The 15998-nt window shown below is 38.5% G+C and overlaps 1 protein-coding gene across 1 annotated transcript in view; it reads right to left on the reverse strand.

Moving 5' to 3' along the window:
- Positions 1-568: 568 nt before the first annotated feature.
- ATP7B (ATPase copper transporting beta) overlaps positions 569-15998 on the reverse strand; it is a 30766-nt gene continuing 15336 nt past the window's right edge. Inside the window, exons 11-21 of the mRNA XM_021526599.3 lie at positions 14959-15113; positions 14637-14771; positions 13579-13773; positions 11925-12107; positions 10177-10375; positions 8836-8982; positions 7599-7741; positions 5576-5779; positions 5348-5465; positions 4477-4579; positions 569-2590 (exon numbers count right to left, since the gene is read on the reverse strand). Of these exons, the coding sequence (XP_021382274.2) occupies positions 2326-2590; positions 4477-4579; positions 5348-5465; positions 5576-5779; positions 7599-7741; positions 8836-8982; positions 10177-10375; positions 11925-12107; positions 13579-13773; positions 14637-14771; positions 14959-15113 (1847 nt within the window). The 3' untranslated portion in view covers positions 569-2325. The remainder of the gene's footprint in view (positions 2591-4476; positions 4580-5347; positions 5466-5575; positions 5780-7598; positions 7742-8835; positions 8983-10176; positions 10376-11924; positions 12108-13578; positions 13774-14636; positions 14772-14958; positions 15114-15998) is intronic.

A 15998-nucleotide genomic window follows, 5' to 3' on the forward strand; every position in this document is an offset into this window, starting at 1 on the left:
TTCTATTTCTCATTCTCATATACTTACATTCTCATGTTTTCTAGATTTCTGTTAAATCTCATTGCTCTTCTCTGAACTGGTTTTTCCTAACAAGCATGACATATAAAACTAGACCTGCTATTTCAGCTGGTGCCTCTCCAGAGCAGAACAGAATGAGGTATTTTGTCATATGGGTGATGCAGTCTTTATACCTGTCTGTTTCTCTTCATTTTGCAGGATCACTGTGTAGTTAGAATGGGTCCCAAAATGACTACCAGACAACTACCTGACCTTTTCCAGCTACGTTGGCCTTTAATTCTTCTCTGTTCTGTTTGCAAAGCTTTCTAGTTCTGTCCAATTCCCTAAGATGATTTTGAATCCTATTTCCACCCTTTAACATGTTTACAACCTCACCTGTCTCAACATTAAACAACACTGTCTCTTTTTCCCTCCTGTCTGTCCTGCCTGAAACAGATCACAAAGCAGTCACAAAACCTTGTACATATGTACCCTGCATTCCAACAATCTCTGTTTACGCTCTTTTTATTCTGAACCCCTCAATAAAAAAAGAAAAACACACACAATCGTTTGTTTGATAAAAAAAAAAAGAGGCATATTTTTACTGTAAGGACTGGTAAGAAAATACAGAATAGTAAAACTTCAGACCCACTTTCCCACAGGGACATGCACCTTTGGCATGTTTGAAAAGTGTATGTGCTGTGAAATTAATCTCTACTTATATAGAGTTTTAAAACTGATTTGTAATTATATTTCGGAAAGTGCTGAGAAAATAGGAAGACCCATCCAATGCTTTAAGAGCAATTCTTTTCCTCTCTGACTTGTTCTTCATTTTTACATTAGGAGAAGCAGGTTTTGAGCCTGTGTTAGAAACAGCTCTATATTTCAGTCAATGAAAAGTAGTTATTTCATGTTGTTTAGCAAAGTATTTCCATTTCTTTCAGTTTCTAAATTTGACTATAAAGCTCTGCTTACATCAGGGTCCCACAGCTGGACAACACAGTGCTCTGGAATTGGATCCAGAGCACCAAAGCTGTTGATTCCTACTGTCCTGACTCTAAGAAGTGTTAAGGGGTGGATCTGACATACACAGAGATTAAGTTACTGCAAGCTTTGGTAAAGATGTTAAAGCAGAAAAACAGCTGTCCAGTACTTTGATTTCTCATTGAAGTAAAGAGGGGAACTAAAATCAATGCAAAACAGAAATTTAAATTACAAATTTTCTTAGTTTAGGTCCTGTCATTTATTAATATGATGGCAAATAGAAGCCCACTTTAAGGTCATCTTTCCACCTTTATAATTTAAATTGTTATCTTCATTTTAAGCAAGCAGCAAGCTGGGGTTAAGTTATGCAATAATCTCAACTCTGTTCAGCTATGCTGGAGTTACACCAGTGCTAGTTCTGCTCAGTCATACCAAGGTAAATACCACCTTTGCTCACACTGGCATAAATTCTTCACTCTGTCACAGGAAAGAGACAGAAAACTGCCCAGTTCTAAGGAGCTCCCTGGGGTTCAGCAAGGTTTCTTGGATAACTAGGACCAGGAACTGTTCTGCCTTTATGGATTTCAATTGGAATGAAATGGTTTCTGGTGATATAAAGGAGTTTGTCCCAAACAGGAATATCTGTAAATATAACAATAACTCATAGAAGATCTCTCATGCAAGAAAAAAAGGGCTCATATAGAGCAAAACAGAAAATCAAAGAGAGCAGTAGAAATGTGCATCAAAAGGATGCAATCCCTCAAAGCAAGTGAAAATCTTTGAAAAAGACCTTTCAGAGAGTTGTAGCAGGTGAAACAGCAAAGCATTTTTGGTGCCAGGAGATGCCATGAATCCTAAATCCTCACAGTGGCGTGTCTAGTTAGGATTCTGTGTAAAACTTCTGACCACAGATTTCCTTATGCCATTGCTAATTTCATTTAGACACAAATTAATATTTGCCAGCTCTGAAAATACTCTTGCTTCATGTGGTCTTGAAGTAATAAAGTTTAAAAGAGTGAAAATTTTGAAATTTGGCTCCTAGCAAAGAGTCACAGAGAAACTCTTTTAGAGTCTGAAAATTACCACTTTACATTATTTCAGTAAACGCTGTGTGCAAACAAGCCAGTTCATTATAGTGGCACAGATTTATTTCTATAACTAGAAATAACTGGTGACCTGAAAAATATCCACAATCCATACAACCCAACACTGAGCTGAGCTGCGATTGTCTTATGCGCTGAAGGAATACTTCACTTACAACACTGAAGCTGTTGATGAAATAAATCAGTCCCTCCCCTGACTGGGGAGGAGGAACATTTTCCCCTGTACTAAGAGTCCAGTGCTTCAGATGTACTGTTCTTCATCTGCTCCATTTATGAGCAATGACCACTTGCCCCCTTCCTCCTGAATGAAACCATTGCGTCTCGGCAGCCTGTCTGAAGCCAAGGAAGAGAGGGACACTTGGCTTGTCTGATCCCAAGGAGATGGTTTGGAAGAATCCCTCCTCCTATCATCCATTCCAATGTGAACACTGATTTGAGAAGGAGTGAGTGGCTTCATGCGGCCTTGGGCTTGTGCTTCGTAACTTTCTGTGTCTGGCTTCTTGTAACTAAGAAGAGAAAGAGAAAAGATATTAACAACAAGAAGTCAATGTGGAGAAGCATCTGGCACTGGAACAAATCAGAAACTTCTGATAACCTAAATGTATTGAAAGTGTTTATATATAAAAATAAATTTATAGATTAATTACATATGTATAAATTAAATTTCCTATCTAATAGCTCACAAACAATTAATTTAAAATGTGTGGTGCCAAGAGTGTAATGGTCTAAAAAATCAGTTACAGAATAATAATTTTTATTACTGCTTGAATTTTGAGCCTGCCAATTCTCTCAAGCCAAGACAAGCACTGAAGGATAAGGGAGAATGATGGGGAAATGAAGAACACTCCTCAAGATGTTTCTGGTCTGAGTTTTCAGTCATTCAAGAACACATGCCACTGATTGAGCACTCTTCTGTTGGTTTAGGGACATGGTTTGGTGGTGGATTTGCTGTTGCCAGGTTAATGGTTGGACTCAATGTTCTTAAAGGTCTTTTCCAACCAAGGTCATTCTATGACTCCATGCACTTGAGGCACAGTGTTAATTAGCTAAGAGTACTCTTCACATGGCATTAAAACATTTCAATAATAAAAGAGAAGGCCTCTCAAAGTGAGGTTCTTTAACAAAAATTATGAGTTTGCTGAATTATTAGAAGGTTCATAGAAGACAATTTCAGGTAAATGGACCCAATGATAAAAAAATCACTTTCTGATTCAATGCATACTAAGTCAAATCCCAGCAACGGCAAGTATGCGTGGTCTTCTTCACATATATATGCACCATTGTGTTCTTTGGAACCTGAAGTTCTATTCACCTCTTCTGAAGGTTCAAGAAGGATTATTGTCCTAAAGAATATATTGTAATACAGCTTCCATAAGTCTGAAGCCAAATATTTTTAGGGGGTTCTCAATATCTATCCAATGCGGTGGGTGACACTTAATGCCATCAGCACAACATCAAAAGAAATGGAGAACGTTATAGAAATTTCTCATCATTTGGATAACTAGTAAAACCTTTTAGGATGAAAATCCTGTAGCAGCAGGGCTCATTCTGCAAACAGACGTGTATGTATGCTGTTTGTATTTATATTGTGGGCTCATTGAGCATTTTCAGGATTAGAAATATGATGTAGTAACAGATTTCCTGTATTTAGGAAATTAGTTTATACTATGCTGTACTGTAATATACTGTAACATAGAGAAGACTGCAGCTACAGTAAAAATATGTGAAAGTTTGGACCTATTTCAGACACCATAAAAAGTCTTATTCTTGAAAGGTGTTTTCTTTCTATGCTGTTGAGAACAGGTCCACTGTAACTGCCAGAAAGGGCACCCAAAAATGTAGCATTAAAATGAATAGGACTTGAAAAATCTTTTTGTAGTTCAGAAATTGGTTTGCTTCCCAAAGAATAAAGAAAGATGCCTTATCTGCAGCAAGGTGCAAAAGAAAGGTGCACTGCTTCCCTGTTTCTCTCTGGCTAATTCAAATAGACAAAAATAAAAACCAAACAGCTGCAAGTATTTTTTTCAAAAATCTATTGTTAAATTGGAGAATTAGCTTTCAAACTAGTTGTTCACTTGATATTCACAGCAAAACCTCCTGACCATTACTTTATTTGGTATTGAACTAGATCTCCACCACATGGGCCCAGGTGACACCCAGTCACACTTTTAGCTGCTAGGTAAAGCATACTGCATACTGTCTTAGTCCAGCTAAGTTCATAATAGTGACATCTGTCTGTTTTGGAGCCAAGGATTAGATTGTGATCAGAACAACCCCAAGTTAATGGACTTTCACATACTTTTAGAGGTAGAAAGCCCAAAGGGGTGTCTCACTTGAGTCCCAGCCTCAGTACTACCACAGTTCCCCAGCTGATAAACACAAGACAACTTGCCATTTCAGTTGCAGTGAAGACAGCAGGACAGACACAGAAGAAGCTGCCATTGCAGCTGATCCCATCCAAGGCTGAAGCACGAGGCCAACAGGCATGAACACACCTAGCAAAAAAACCATATGGACATGAGCCAGAGCTACTCATCCCAGCATGGGCATTTCCACCCCTGCATGTCACAGAACAGATCGGCAGTTCTACAACACAACCTGCTGAGACCTCCAGATACACAACTAGATCAATATATATATTTACTCATTTATTACTGAACATGTCCCTTCCATTGCAAGGGATGACCTTTGCACCAATACCGGTACAAGGCTGCAGCCACAGGGCAAGACTATTTGTCCCTTCCAGACATTCTGCACATATGAAACACAGCAAAGGCAACAGAAAGACATGGCAGTAGTACGGGAAAATAAGGGAGAAGTTACTTATAAACAAAACAAGGACTTACCTGAAGTGAGTTTTAAGTAGGGATTAAGAGCATGAGAAAATGTCTGACAGAGGCATAAAGAATACAAGCAGTAGGAGAGAAAATGTGTGATTCAGGGCAAATATAAAAGGGAACACCCAAAAGTAGGATGTTATATCTGATTAGAGCTGGGTTTGAATATACAGGAACTAATCCCCAAGTACTGCTATATGAAGTAAGAGTATAGTTTTAATTTCATCTAGAAGTATTTATTCCTAAGAGGCAAGCAAAGAGAAAAACAACAAAAAAAAAATGTATTTATTTCACTCTCCTGCCAAATTTTAAATAATCTAGGAACCTGTCTTTGGTTCCTTGAGCAGGTAATCAATCCTATAAGAGGCACGACAGAGATCAACTGTGCTGCTGTCTTTGACAAGCTGAGCTCTTGCAGTCACATACCTGCCGCTATGGGTATTCCAAGCAGATTATAAATTAAGGCAAGAATGAGATTTATTCGTATTCTTCGAACTGTTCTCTTGGATAAGTGAATACTGGCAACTACGTCCAGCAAATCATTCTGCAAGACAGAAGAGCACTGAAAGTTTTCCACATGCAGTCTTCAGAAAACTAAACCAAAATTAGGAGTGTCAGTGATAAAAGAGGACAGGCCAAAACTGTAGTGCTCACTCGGATAAGAACAACATCTGCAGCTTCAATGGCAACATCAGTGCCCGTTCCAATTGCAATTCCAACATCGGCCCTGGCTAGTGCAGGGGAATCGTTGACTCCATCACCAACCATTGCAACCTTCTTCTTTCCATTTTGGAGCTCCTGGACCTTTGCAACTTTGTGAGAAGGAAGAACCTCCGCAAAGACTTTTTTGATCCCAACCTATGTACAAAGAAAGACATCCTGTTGGTGACATGCTTCATGTTGGAAGGAAGAGCCATTTGCTGTTCTAGGTGAAGGCAACCAAACTGATTCTGGTGAAGGCAACACTTGCTAGCTACACAGAAAACTGAAGAGTAACACGCCTTTGGCATAAGAACTGGATTGATAACAGCACCCTCCGGCTGCAGAGATGCTGGCAAACCATACTCTGCCCTTCACATCATGCCCTGCATGGCTTCTGGAGCTCCACTGCCCCAGCAATAAAGATTTGTCTTTTAAATACCTTCAGGGGTGGTGGCTAACACTTCCCTTAGTCCTGCTGACCACACTGTTGCTGATACAGGTCAGGATGCCATTTACCTTCTTGGCCACCTGGACGCAGTGCTGGCTCATGTTCAGCTGCTGTCAAGCAGCACCCCCAGGTCATTTTCTGCTGAGCAGCTTTTCAGCCAGTCTGCCCCCAGCCTGCAGTGCTGCAGGGGTTGTTATGACTCAAGCACAGGACTTGAGACTTCACCTTTTAGAACCTCACACAACTGGCCTCAGATCCTTCTGCAGAGCCTTCAAGCAGATAATGCAACACATGAACCATGTATGATCAAGCAGTTACAGCAGGGAAAACACAGAGACAACAAGTATATGCAGGTCTCAGGGAGATTATAAAAATAAAGCAGATGGCTGGCTAAATTATTCTACCCATCCACATCATAACTTATTTGGATTTGCTAGCAATGGCTCCAGTGTTGTAGTTGAAAAACAGAGGAGTATATTAAATAGTGCTGGGATAATGCCCTCTGTTTGGCTGCCTCACCAGGCAGAAGCAGCTTTTCACCACATAAGACAGAAGCTCTCTTTTAACTTTTTTAAAAAGTAGCATTTTATAACATTTTTTAAACTGCTTTCCATTTCTTTCCATTGGACAGTACATTCCAAAAATTCAGTGAAAATGTAGGTTGACACAAACTAAGCTTGTTTAAAACATTCATCTTTGTTCCTGGAATCATAAATTCAAGCTTGTTTCTGAAAGACTTTTTTCCTTGACAAAGAAAATTAGGTGGGAAAGCACTTTATCATAACTGAACACAAAAGCAAAAGTATGAAAGCCAATAGGAGGAGGATTAAAGCATCACACAGAGAAACAAAACAGACCTCAGAGCACAGAATGTGCATACCACAGTGCTGGCTGAGTCAGCTGTGTGGTGGAATACCCAAGGAAAGCAAAGTGGCACATGGTAAGATTAGAAGTAGACCAATGCAAAGGGAAAGAGGGAAAGGAAGATTGAGAGGGTGGAAGCATAGCAAGGTAGAGTGAGAATCTGACTTTTCATTTATAGTTTGCAATGGGGGAGAATCTCATATAAACACAACCTCCTTTAGACTGCTATGCTTCTTGGCAATAATTCATATTGTTATGTTATACTCTAGGACAATGACAAACCCATATTGTGGATTCCCTAACTGACCAGGACTGGATCTTCAAGGAACTTTCTTTCATCACTAACCAAACAGGTCTGTGTTTCAGCAAAAGGAAATAGGAAGCTACAGTTCAGCAACCAGTTACTGCAAGAAACTCCATTACTCTGGAAAAGTACTGACTGCATGTCTACAGTAGGATCTTAATACAGCCACTGGCCTCTACTATGCCATAGGACTTGGCCTGATTTTCAGTCCAGTTCAAGAAAAATTTGTCTTTATTTAATATATCCAGGGATACTGCAGTTCCAGGGAAACCAAAGCTGTTGCTTCAAATTCACTGGGGCAAACAGGAGTTCTAGAACCTTATTATGTAGCTTTTTGAAACACAAAGAGAAGCAGATACCTGAGTAGCAATGGCTTTTGCAGTTTTCCTGTTGTCCCCTGTTATGAGCACCACGTCTATTCCCATGCTCTGCAGTGTGTGCACAGCAAGGGCTGCCTCCTGCTTGACCGTGTCTGCTATTGCGATCATTCCACACAACACACCTGCACAAATAAGAAACATCCCCTGTCAGAAAGAGCTGTGGGAGGGAAAGTGGCAGCAAGAGAACAGAGCTCCCCCTCTATCACACTGTGGCAGCTTGTGAAATAACACATTCTGAGCAATATTGACGCTCATGCCTGCAGCCTTCTCACTTACAGTCTCTTCTCATAATTTGCCGGTTTCAGATCAAACAATAAAAACCTTTGATATTTAGGGATCAGGAAGACGAGTAGGAGAGTAGCTTTTAAACAAATCTGACTTCTGTATTTTATGGTATGGACAAATATGATAGTGGGTTAGAGAAAGTGTTGGTATTTGTACTCAGGTCAGATGTTAAAGCCACTCCTCCAAAAGGAAGTATATAGAGGCTGGTTTTATGTCCCCAAGTCTTTCAGGGCTGGATATCTACTAGAATTAATTACTTCCATTGAGAAGTCTTGCATCTGTCTTCCAATATATTGGCTCAAAAGTCCATCCATACTTCCTTCACAAGCAAATGCCTTTCAAAATTGCTCTCTGGTAGCACCAAGAATATGTGTTCAGTAAATGAATCATTGGCATAATTTCAAAATCACAGGTGTGCTGGCAATTTATCACCATTACAATGATTGGTTGGATCACAGGTATTTTCTGGGATCTCTTTCTGCGTGGTACAGAACACAACCCCACTAGCAACACTCATTTAGTCTAAGCTGTTATACTTGACCAATCTAATGAATCACCATCTTTATTCACTACATATTTTGAAACCAGTGATGTGATAGGTTGGGCCATGATCCTTAACTGATGTAAATTAAGGATTGGACATGGCATCATATTGGCACTGCACACTTGAACAATGCTCCTAGACAAAAAGGAGGTTCAGAAATTAATTCTTAAATTAAAACCTACACAACAAAACCTTTTAAGCACTTTTCTGTGGTAAAAGCTTTTTTTAAGAACACCTTGATACTTCACAGTTCACAAGCAGTTCTTCACTCAAAGATTAGTTGTTTCATGACACTAAGCCAGTGATCAGCTTCTTCAGATTGCTTTCATCTGTTCTGCAGTAGGATTGACTCATATTTGTTAAGTCACTCAAAGGAAGAGCAGTTACCATCTATAGCCACTAGTATGGCAGTCTGTCCTTTCATTTCATGGTTTGTCATTGCATCATTTACATCATTTGCAATATTCAAGCCATTGCGTTGCATCCACTCACGATTTCCGATCAGCACCGAATATTTCTGAGAAGCTGATGGACCTTTGTGCACAGACAAAAAGAAAAACGAGCATCTCAAAAGCAGTGTATACAAGCAGAGATGTTTGAGGAAGACAAGTTAGGCAGAGGCACTGCCTGAAGACAGCCTGATAGAAGTTTTCTCTTTCAAGACTCAATCTGTGCCTCTTTACAGACAAAACTGTGTCATGGACTTAATGGAAACGCTGGCTCATGTTTGCCTTTGTCAGCTGGCATTGTTTCTCTGAAAAGCACAGTATGCACATTTAGCAAATGCCATCCTGCTTTGTTCTCACAACTAATGACTTTCAAATATAAAAGCTATTTCTGACAAGAAAAAGTAATGTAGTTCTAACTAACAATGCACTTCATTATGAATTCAATCCAACTTCACAAGAACCACATAAGCAGGTGAGAAAATATTACATTAGCACCATTCACAAATGGCACAGTTCTGATGATTGAAGTTCTCATTCTATTTAATTCTTCTAATAGCTTTCTCAAAAAGGTCAAGAGCGCCACAGCCTTCTGAAGAGAGCTGATGAGCTCCTTAAGAAAGGCTTTAAATACCTTTTCTTTCTCTCCTACACTACAAAATAGCAAAGTGGAACCCAGAGACTCTGAAACAAACCTGAATTTATTGGCCTAATCAAAAACATCAGGCACTAAAATAAGTTTTCAGATATAGCATGCTCTGTTTTGCATCTGCTGAATAGGTTTGAGTTTGGGATTTTTTTCAATTATGTGCATTGAGAGGTATTTTGTTTCACTGAAAAGGAAACAAAAGGTCCAAGTTAATATGGAACTAAAGGATGGGATGTAAAAAGTTGCAGTAAGATAATATATGTTAAAGGTAACTGCTCTAAATGGGAAGATAACAGTAAATGGCAAACTTTGCTGTCTACTGGACCATTCTTCTGTCCAAAAGGAGCACTGCTGGGTATGCCTTATTGTCTATGTATTGTATGGAATTTTCAAGTACCCATCACTGTACCTAATTCTCATTTAAGTTTCTGAACTGCAGAGAGAGAGGAAGAGCTGTGGAGAGAGCTTCAATTTTTGTTAAGGCACATTTTTGTCCCTCCTGTTCTTTGCCTTCTTCTGCCCCATGTCCACCTTTCTCTTGTACATAGTGTGGCAGGTGGTTGGTGCTGTTGATTCATTCTCCCTCACATTGCAGCTGGCACAGGGGCAGCACAGGGGCAGATAATCACTTACCTTGTGATTCCAAGAGCGTGATAACTCTGTTATCTCCCAGAGGAGCACTGCTGTCTCCACTCCTGTTAGCATCCAGCTCATTGGGACCTTCCTCACCTGTGCCAAGGATGGCCTCAACTCCTCCGACCTTGCAGCTGATACCACAGCCTGGGACTGCCTGGAAGTCAGTGCAGTATCCTAGCCTCTCAGTGCCAAGCTCCTGAAGATGTAACCAGAGGCCATCATCAATCTGTGCTGCCCACGTGGGGTACAAATATTAGATAACTCTTCCCAAAAAGAGTCATTATTCCTCCCCTTGACAATGACTGACCAACTGAAAACTAGCCTGGAGTATCAGTAGCACAGAACTAAAAATAAGGATGCTCTGGGTGTCCTGTGGCTTAGACTTCTAGAAAGAGGCAGCCATACAGATCACAGCCAGGCCTCAGCCCTAGCAACAGCAAATGACAAGGAATAGCTTTTTCTTGTAGTTCAAGGATGAAAAAATGAGATTGGTGGTTCATGACTTTAGCCAAGACTAGGAATGAAAGAAAAATATTTCAACAATAAGCCACTCAGCTTACAAATTGTGCAACTTCTAATTAACCTCAAAACTGCCTGTGGTGGATCAAACCTTTTTGTATATATGTAAGAGTACAGTGAAAATCTGTATCTAATTCCTGGAGGGATCTTTCTAGATGTTAGCGAAACTGGGTTTTTCTGTTGATTTGCAGAGAAAAGCCAGTGAGTACCTTCAAGATGAGATAAAGGGATTATCAGGACCATACAAGTTACAAAAAAAAAAAAAAAAAAAAAAAAAAAAAAAAAAAAGGAGAAAATATTAATTTGTAAATAAGTTATTCTGTGTTGTCTCTAGAAGCTGGAACTATATGTACCTCTCAGTGATCTTAAAACACATGCATGACAAGGCAGCCAACAGTATAGCATTACAACACATATAAGCCATGATCCAGTAATAACTGCTGCATGGGATGACTACAGAACTGTCAGAGTACTAACAAATTTTAAATAAAAAATATAAAATACAAGAAAGGCAATTGGTTTGTAGCTTATATTATTTTTCCTTCTAAATTAATGTTTTTACTTTTAAATTTTATCACTGAAAGATCTAGCAAATTTTATATATTTTTAAAAATATTTTTCTCTAAATAAATTAATTATTTTTCTCACCAGACATAAATTGTTTATTTACATAGCCTTCCTATTTTTGCTGTGACTCGTGTTTTACTTCTCCCTGAAGACTGAGGAACATGACATATATAAATGACTTCTGAGGATATGTAAAATTTGCAAAGACTTGAGTAATTGATCAATTAGTTTGTGAAACTCCCAAATATTACAGTTTAATATTCAAGTTTTAAAGCCTTTTGCCTAATTCATTCAGATGAGCAAGTGACTAATAGAAGTGACTATAGTCAGATAATATGAAATGTCATCACATGCATTTGTTTCATGATGTTATTTTAAGTATAAATATTCCTCCTGCATATATTCCTTATTTTCTCATCAGTTCAAGATAAACTTAGCAAGATCTTTCTTCAGAATTCCACACTGTTACCAGAAAAGCACAGCTTAGATACACTGTCTGGTAATGTCCTGACCAAGATGCACAACCATGCAATCTCCCAGCTTTCCAGTCTGTTAGTGTTTAGGCAGGCCCTTTCCTCTGGGACCTGACCATTTTATACAACAATGCTGCATTTTCACAGGTGCCTTCAGGCCCTGGATGAAATAGGAAGGCTAAGTACCTCTTTGCAGTATTTAGTGACGGCCATTCCCAAAGGATGTTCACTGCTGGCTTCTGCTGTACCAACAACCGCCAGTACCTTCTTCAGGGGGAGCACAGCTGTGTCTCCCATCAAAAGCACTCTCATGACTTTAGGAACTCCATAGGTGATGGTCCCAGTTTTATCAAACATCACAGTCTTGATCTGCAAGAAAAAAACATAGTTACTGCCCCCACAAGCACAGGGATGCTTGTATGTTTATGGCACATAAATACAGTCAAGACTTTAATAAACAGTTGACTATATCCACACAAAGACAGACTAAATCTACAGAAGCAAGAATTCCTCTAGGTAACTTGAACTATCTGTACAGGAGATCTCCTAATACTTCCGTACTCATTCCTCATAAAGCTACAAGATCATCCTGTGCCCATATCAGGATCTCAGACAACAGTGTAATTGTAGGACTGAAATGCATTCACATGCAGGAGTCATGTAATGGCACCTTAATCACTTTTACCACAAGGTATGTGATGCAAATAGGGATTTTTTGAATGCAGTTCTAAACAATTAACAATAACATTGAGGAACAAGGGCTCAGGAAGTGGTTTGGTCATAGAGAAGATGTAAAAGATGCAAGAAGTTCGAGAAACAATAACCTAAGCAAAATCAATGTCATGCTATTCACCAAATTCAGCCATCACTTGTCAGCCAGGGCAATGGGTCTTGAGGAATCAGAAATAAACCAAAAAAACACAGCTCCACATATACTGAAACCCAGAGATAAAGTCAATTCTAATCCTGAAAATAAACACAGCAGAGAGAAACACAAACCCCAAAAACTTAGCAAAGTAGGCACTTATTCTGTATCCAGCTATGCCAACACACCAACCTTGCAGAATCACAGACATCACCTAATTTTCAAAGCCCTGACCATAGCCTTGCTTGGATCCAAAAGGAAAAAAACTTCCAGCATTAATTAGCAGTCTTTTTCATTTTTTTCCCAGAGCCTTGGAAAAACTTCTTGTCAAGTAATAACAAGAATTATTAGTCTGATTAAATTGCTGTTACCATCCTCCTCCCTTAAAATGTTCTGCATACGTCTAATACAGCCTATCACAGCATGGTTTTGATTAATTTTCTTTTCAGCAGCTGTGGACATATCAAACTTCTTTCTCCTTCAACCTCTTCCTCCTCTTTGCATAATTTTTGTGTCTTTGAAGGTTTTTTTCTGCCTCCCTTCTGTCCTTCTTGTCTATACACTAAAACAATTTCAAATAATTCTTTTCCTTTACATTTTAAACTACTGATCATGAACAATATGCATTTCACAACAGGTCTCAGAGGAAAGTAAAAAACTTCAGTGGATTATTGGCTCTTCTGCAGAAGAGGATTAGCATGAAGAGGATTGCCATGAAGAGGATTAGCAACCTCACAGTCATGAGATTGTAGGGTGTGCTGGCTCTCAACACTTTGCTGTGACTACTTTGAAGAAGATTCAATTTATCTTCTTAATTTTAACAAGCAGCAATCAATTAAATAAAAAAAAAATAAAAAAAAAGAAAAGAAGGAACAAATTTCCACCATCTTTCTTTGGATGCAGGATTTCCTGGGGAATTATATTTCATATAGCAATAGCTGGAAAAGCTACAAAAGTACAGAATGAACTATTAACCTGATGTGCCATTTCCAGGGGTTTTCCACCTTTGATGAGAATACCATTCTGCGCAGCCACTCCTGTTCCCACCATTACAGCTGTGGGGGTAGCCAGGCCTAAGGAGCAAGGGCATGCAATGCTCAGCACAGTGATTGAGGTTTGAAATGCAAACCTCAGTATTATTTCAGCTTTTGAAATGTTTTTGCTCTGATTCTGCAAGAAGAGGGAAGAGAAGGGTGAAAAAATAAAGATATGTAAAATTGCCAACAGCAGATAACATAGATGTACAACAATCACAGTCATTTCAGAAAACAGATTTATCTGGAAAACTTCAGTACAGGAAATCAATCCATTATTGTTACTGTAATGCTAAAGAAAGGTCAGTGTAATGAATTGTTCATGGCAGTATTTTCTGGATTTTTTGCTGCTCAAGCATAAAAAGCTTGTCTCTGCTCTGAGTCTCCCATATGTCAACATAATTTGGTGGGATTTCCTTTAAAGCTCAGCAAAGGACAATGCTATTTACAGATACACAGATCCTCCCAGTTGCTGAGCATAACAAATACACATCCTAAAGATAACAGAAGCTCAGCTTCTTTCTCAAGACAAAATCATTATTTGCCATTAGAAACAGGAATGCCCATTAAAATTTCAGACATAACAGGAATGGCTCCGCTCCTTGCAATGCACCTATAGATCATATTTAGTCCAGAAATAATGTGAAAAATTTCCATTTCTAAGAACCCCATGCAGAACTAAGGGGTAAATGCAAAAATATACATAGACCTGCAGAGAGATTTTAAATAGTGAAATTATCTGTTCTGTGTCGAAAATACCATGATTTACAGGAGAATTTACAGAATATTCTGGGTTGGGACTCACAAGGATCATCAAGTCCAACTCTTAAAGTAAATGGCCCATACAAGGATTGAACCCACAATCTTGGTGTTATTATCTAACAAACTGAGCTCCTCTCAGGGTGATTATAAAATCAAACCCTATATAGAAAAAGTATGTTAATTACATTGGAAGACATCCTAACACAAAAATCTAGTCATAATAATAAAACCACTTACAGGAAAATATTTTTTAATAACATCAAAATTTACAAAACCAATTGTGATCCATACTATCAATGTCACAGTTGAAATGATGATGATAAATGGAACAAAGTATCCACTAAATTTATCTGCCAGTTGCTGGATGGGTGCCTATAAAAAAATATATTCAGTTATTTGCATGTTCATGATCAAAACATATAAATATGAAGAGTTCATGAAAATACACAATAGTTCTGGAAAACCACAGTTTGTTGAAGTGTGTAAGTATCAAAACATAGAATCTTTTTATTATTCAATCAATATCTGTGAAGAATGTTTTCTTCTCCATTATTTTTACCTTTGACATTTGAGCTTCTTCCACCAATTTCACAATCTGTGCCAGAGTGGTATCATTACCAACATGCGTTGCATTAACAAGAAGTGAGCCATGTGCATTTATAGAACCAGCAATCACCGTGCTCCCAGGCTTTTTAATGACTGGCATAGGTTCCCCTGGAAAGAAAAGGTAAGAATAAATGAGCCAATACCCCTAACAACATAATCCATTAGCACACAGCTCATTCTATGTTAGCAAAATCAGTAGGCTAAGGAATAATGACCAGAAATCACATACTGGGTATCTCTGTCTGGTAAAGACATGGATAGGTAGTGTTGTATTTTTATAAACCTTTTATAGGATTAATTTCGAAGCAAATGCTGTTTCATTGGTTGTAACTTTTCAGTAAACCACCCCTCAAAAGGGCAAGGAGCAAATTGGTTGGAATAGGTACTTCTAGGACTTTCTCTCTTAATACTTGGCATAGCAATGGGAGTTTGAGAATTCTGTCTTTATCTCCATGACCCTAAGTTTTCAAAGACCAGAAAGTTTTTCTGTGGAAAAGTTCCTGTTCTCCTGCTACCTCTGCATGAATACTAGCTCTAGAACATCTTTATTTTCTCTAATTTTAGTGGTAGCGATAACAGCTGGTTCCCTGAAGCTAAAGATGTACCTGTTCCCAAGTAAAGTAAAAACAGAACTAGAACAAGTAATCCAATGCCAAAACAAATTTTTGTATCTTTTACTTCATTTATAAGAACTGTACAATGCATTGAATCCTTACTACATATACAAAATGAAAATTTCAAAATATGTAAAAAAGTTCTGTGACCCTTAATAAATATCAAATTTTAAGTCTTTCTTTCCCGCTCCTTGCTCATTGAGATTACCCTGTCATACAAACTCCAGCATCTTATCAGTATTTCCACATCATCCTTTAGAACTTATTTCTGAGAAGGTACCCTCTCTATAAATACATTCCAGAGGAAACTCCAGCCAGATCACTGGAATAATTACAATACTGTTACGACTCTACCCATCCCATCAGTAGGTTAGTAAGT

Source organism: Lonchura striata, chromosome 2, assembly GCF_046129695.1.
Source record: "Lonchura striata isolate bLonStr1 chromosome 2, bLonStr1.mat, whole genome shotgun sequence".
Lineage (NCBI taxonomy): Eukaryota > Metazoa > Chordata > Aves > Passeriformes > Estrildidae > Lonchura > Lonchura striata.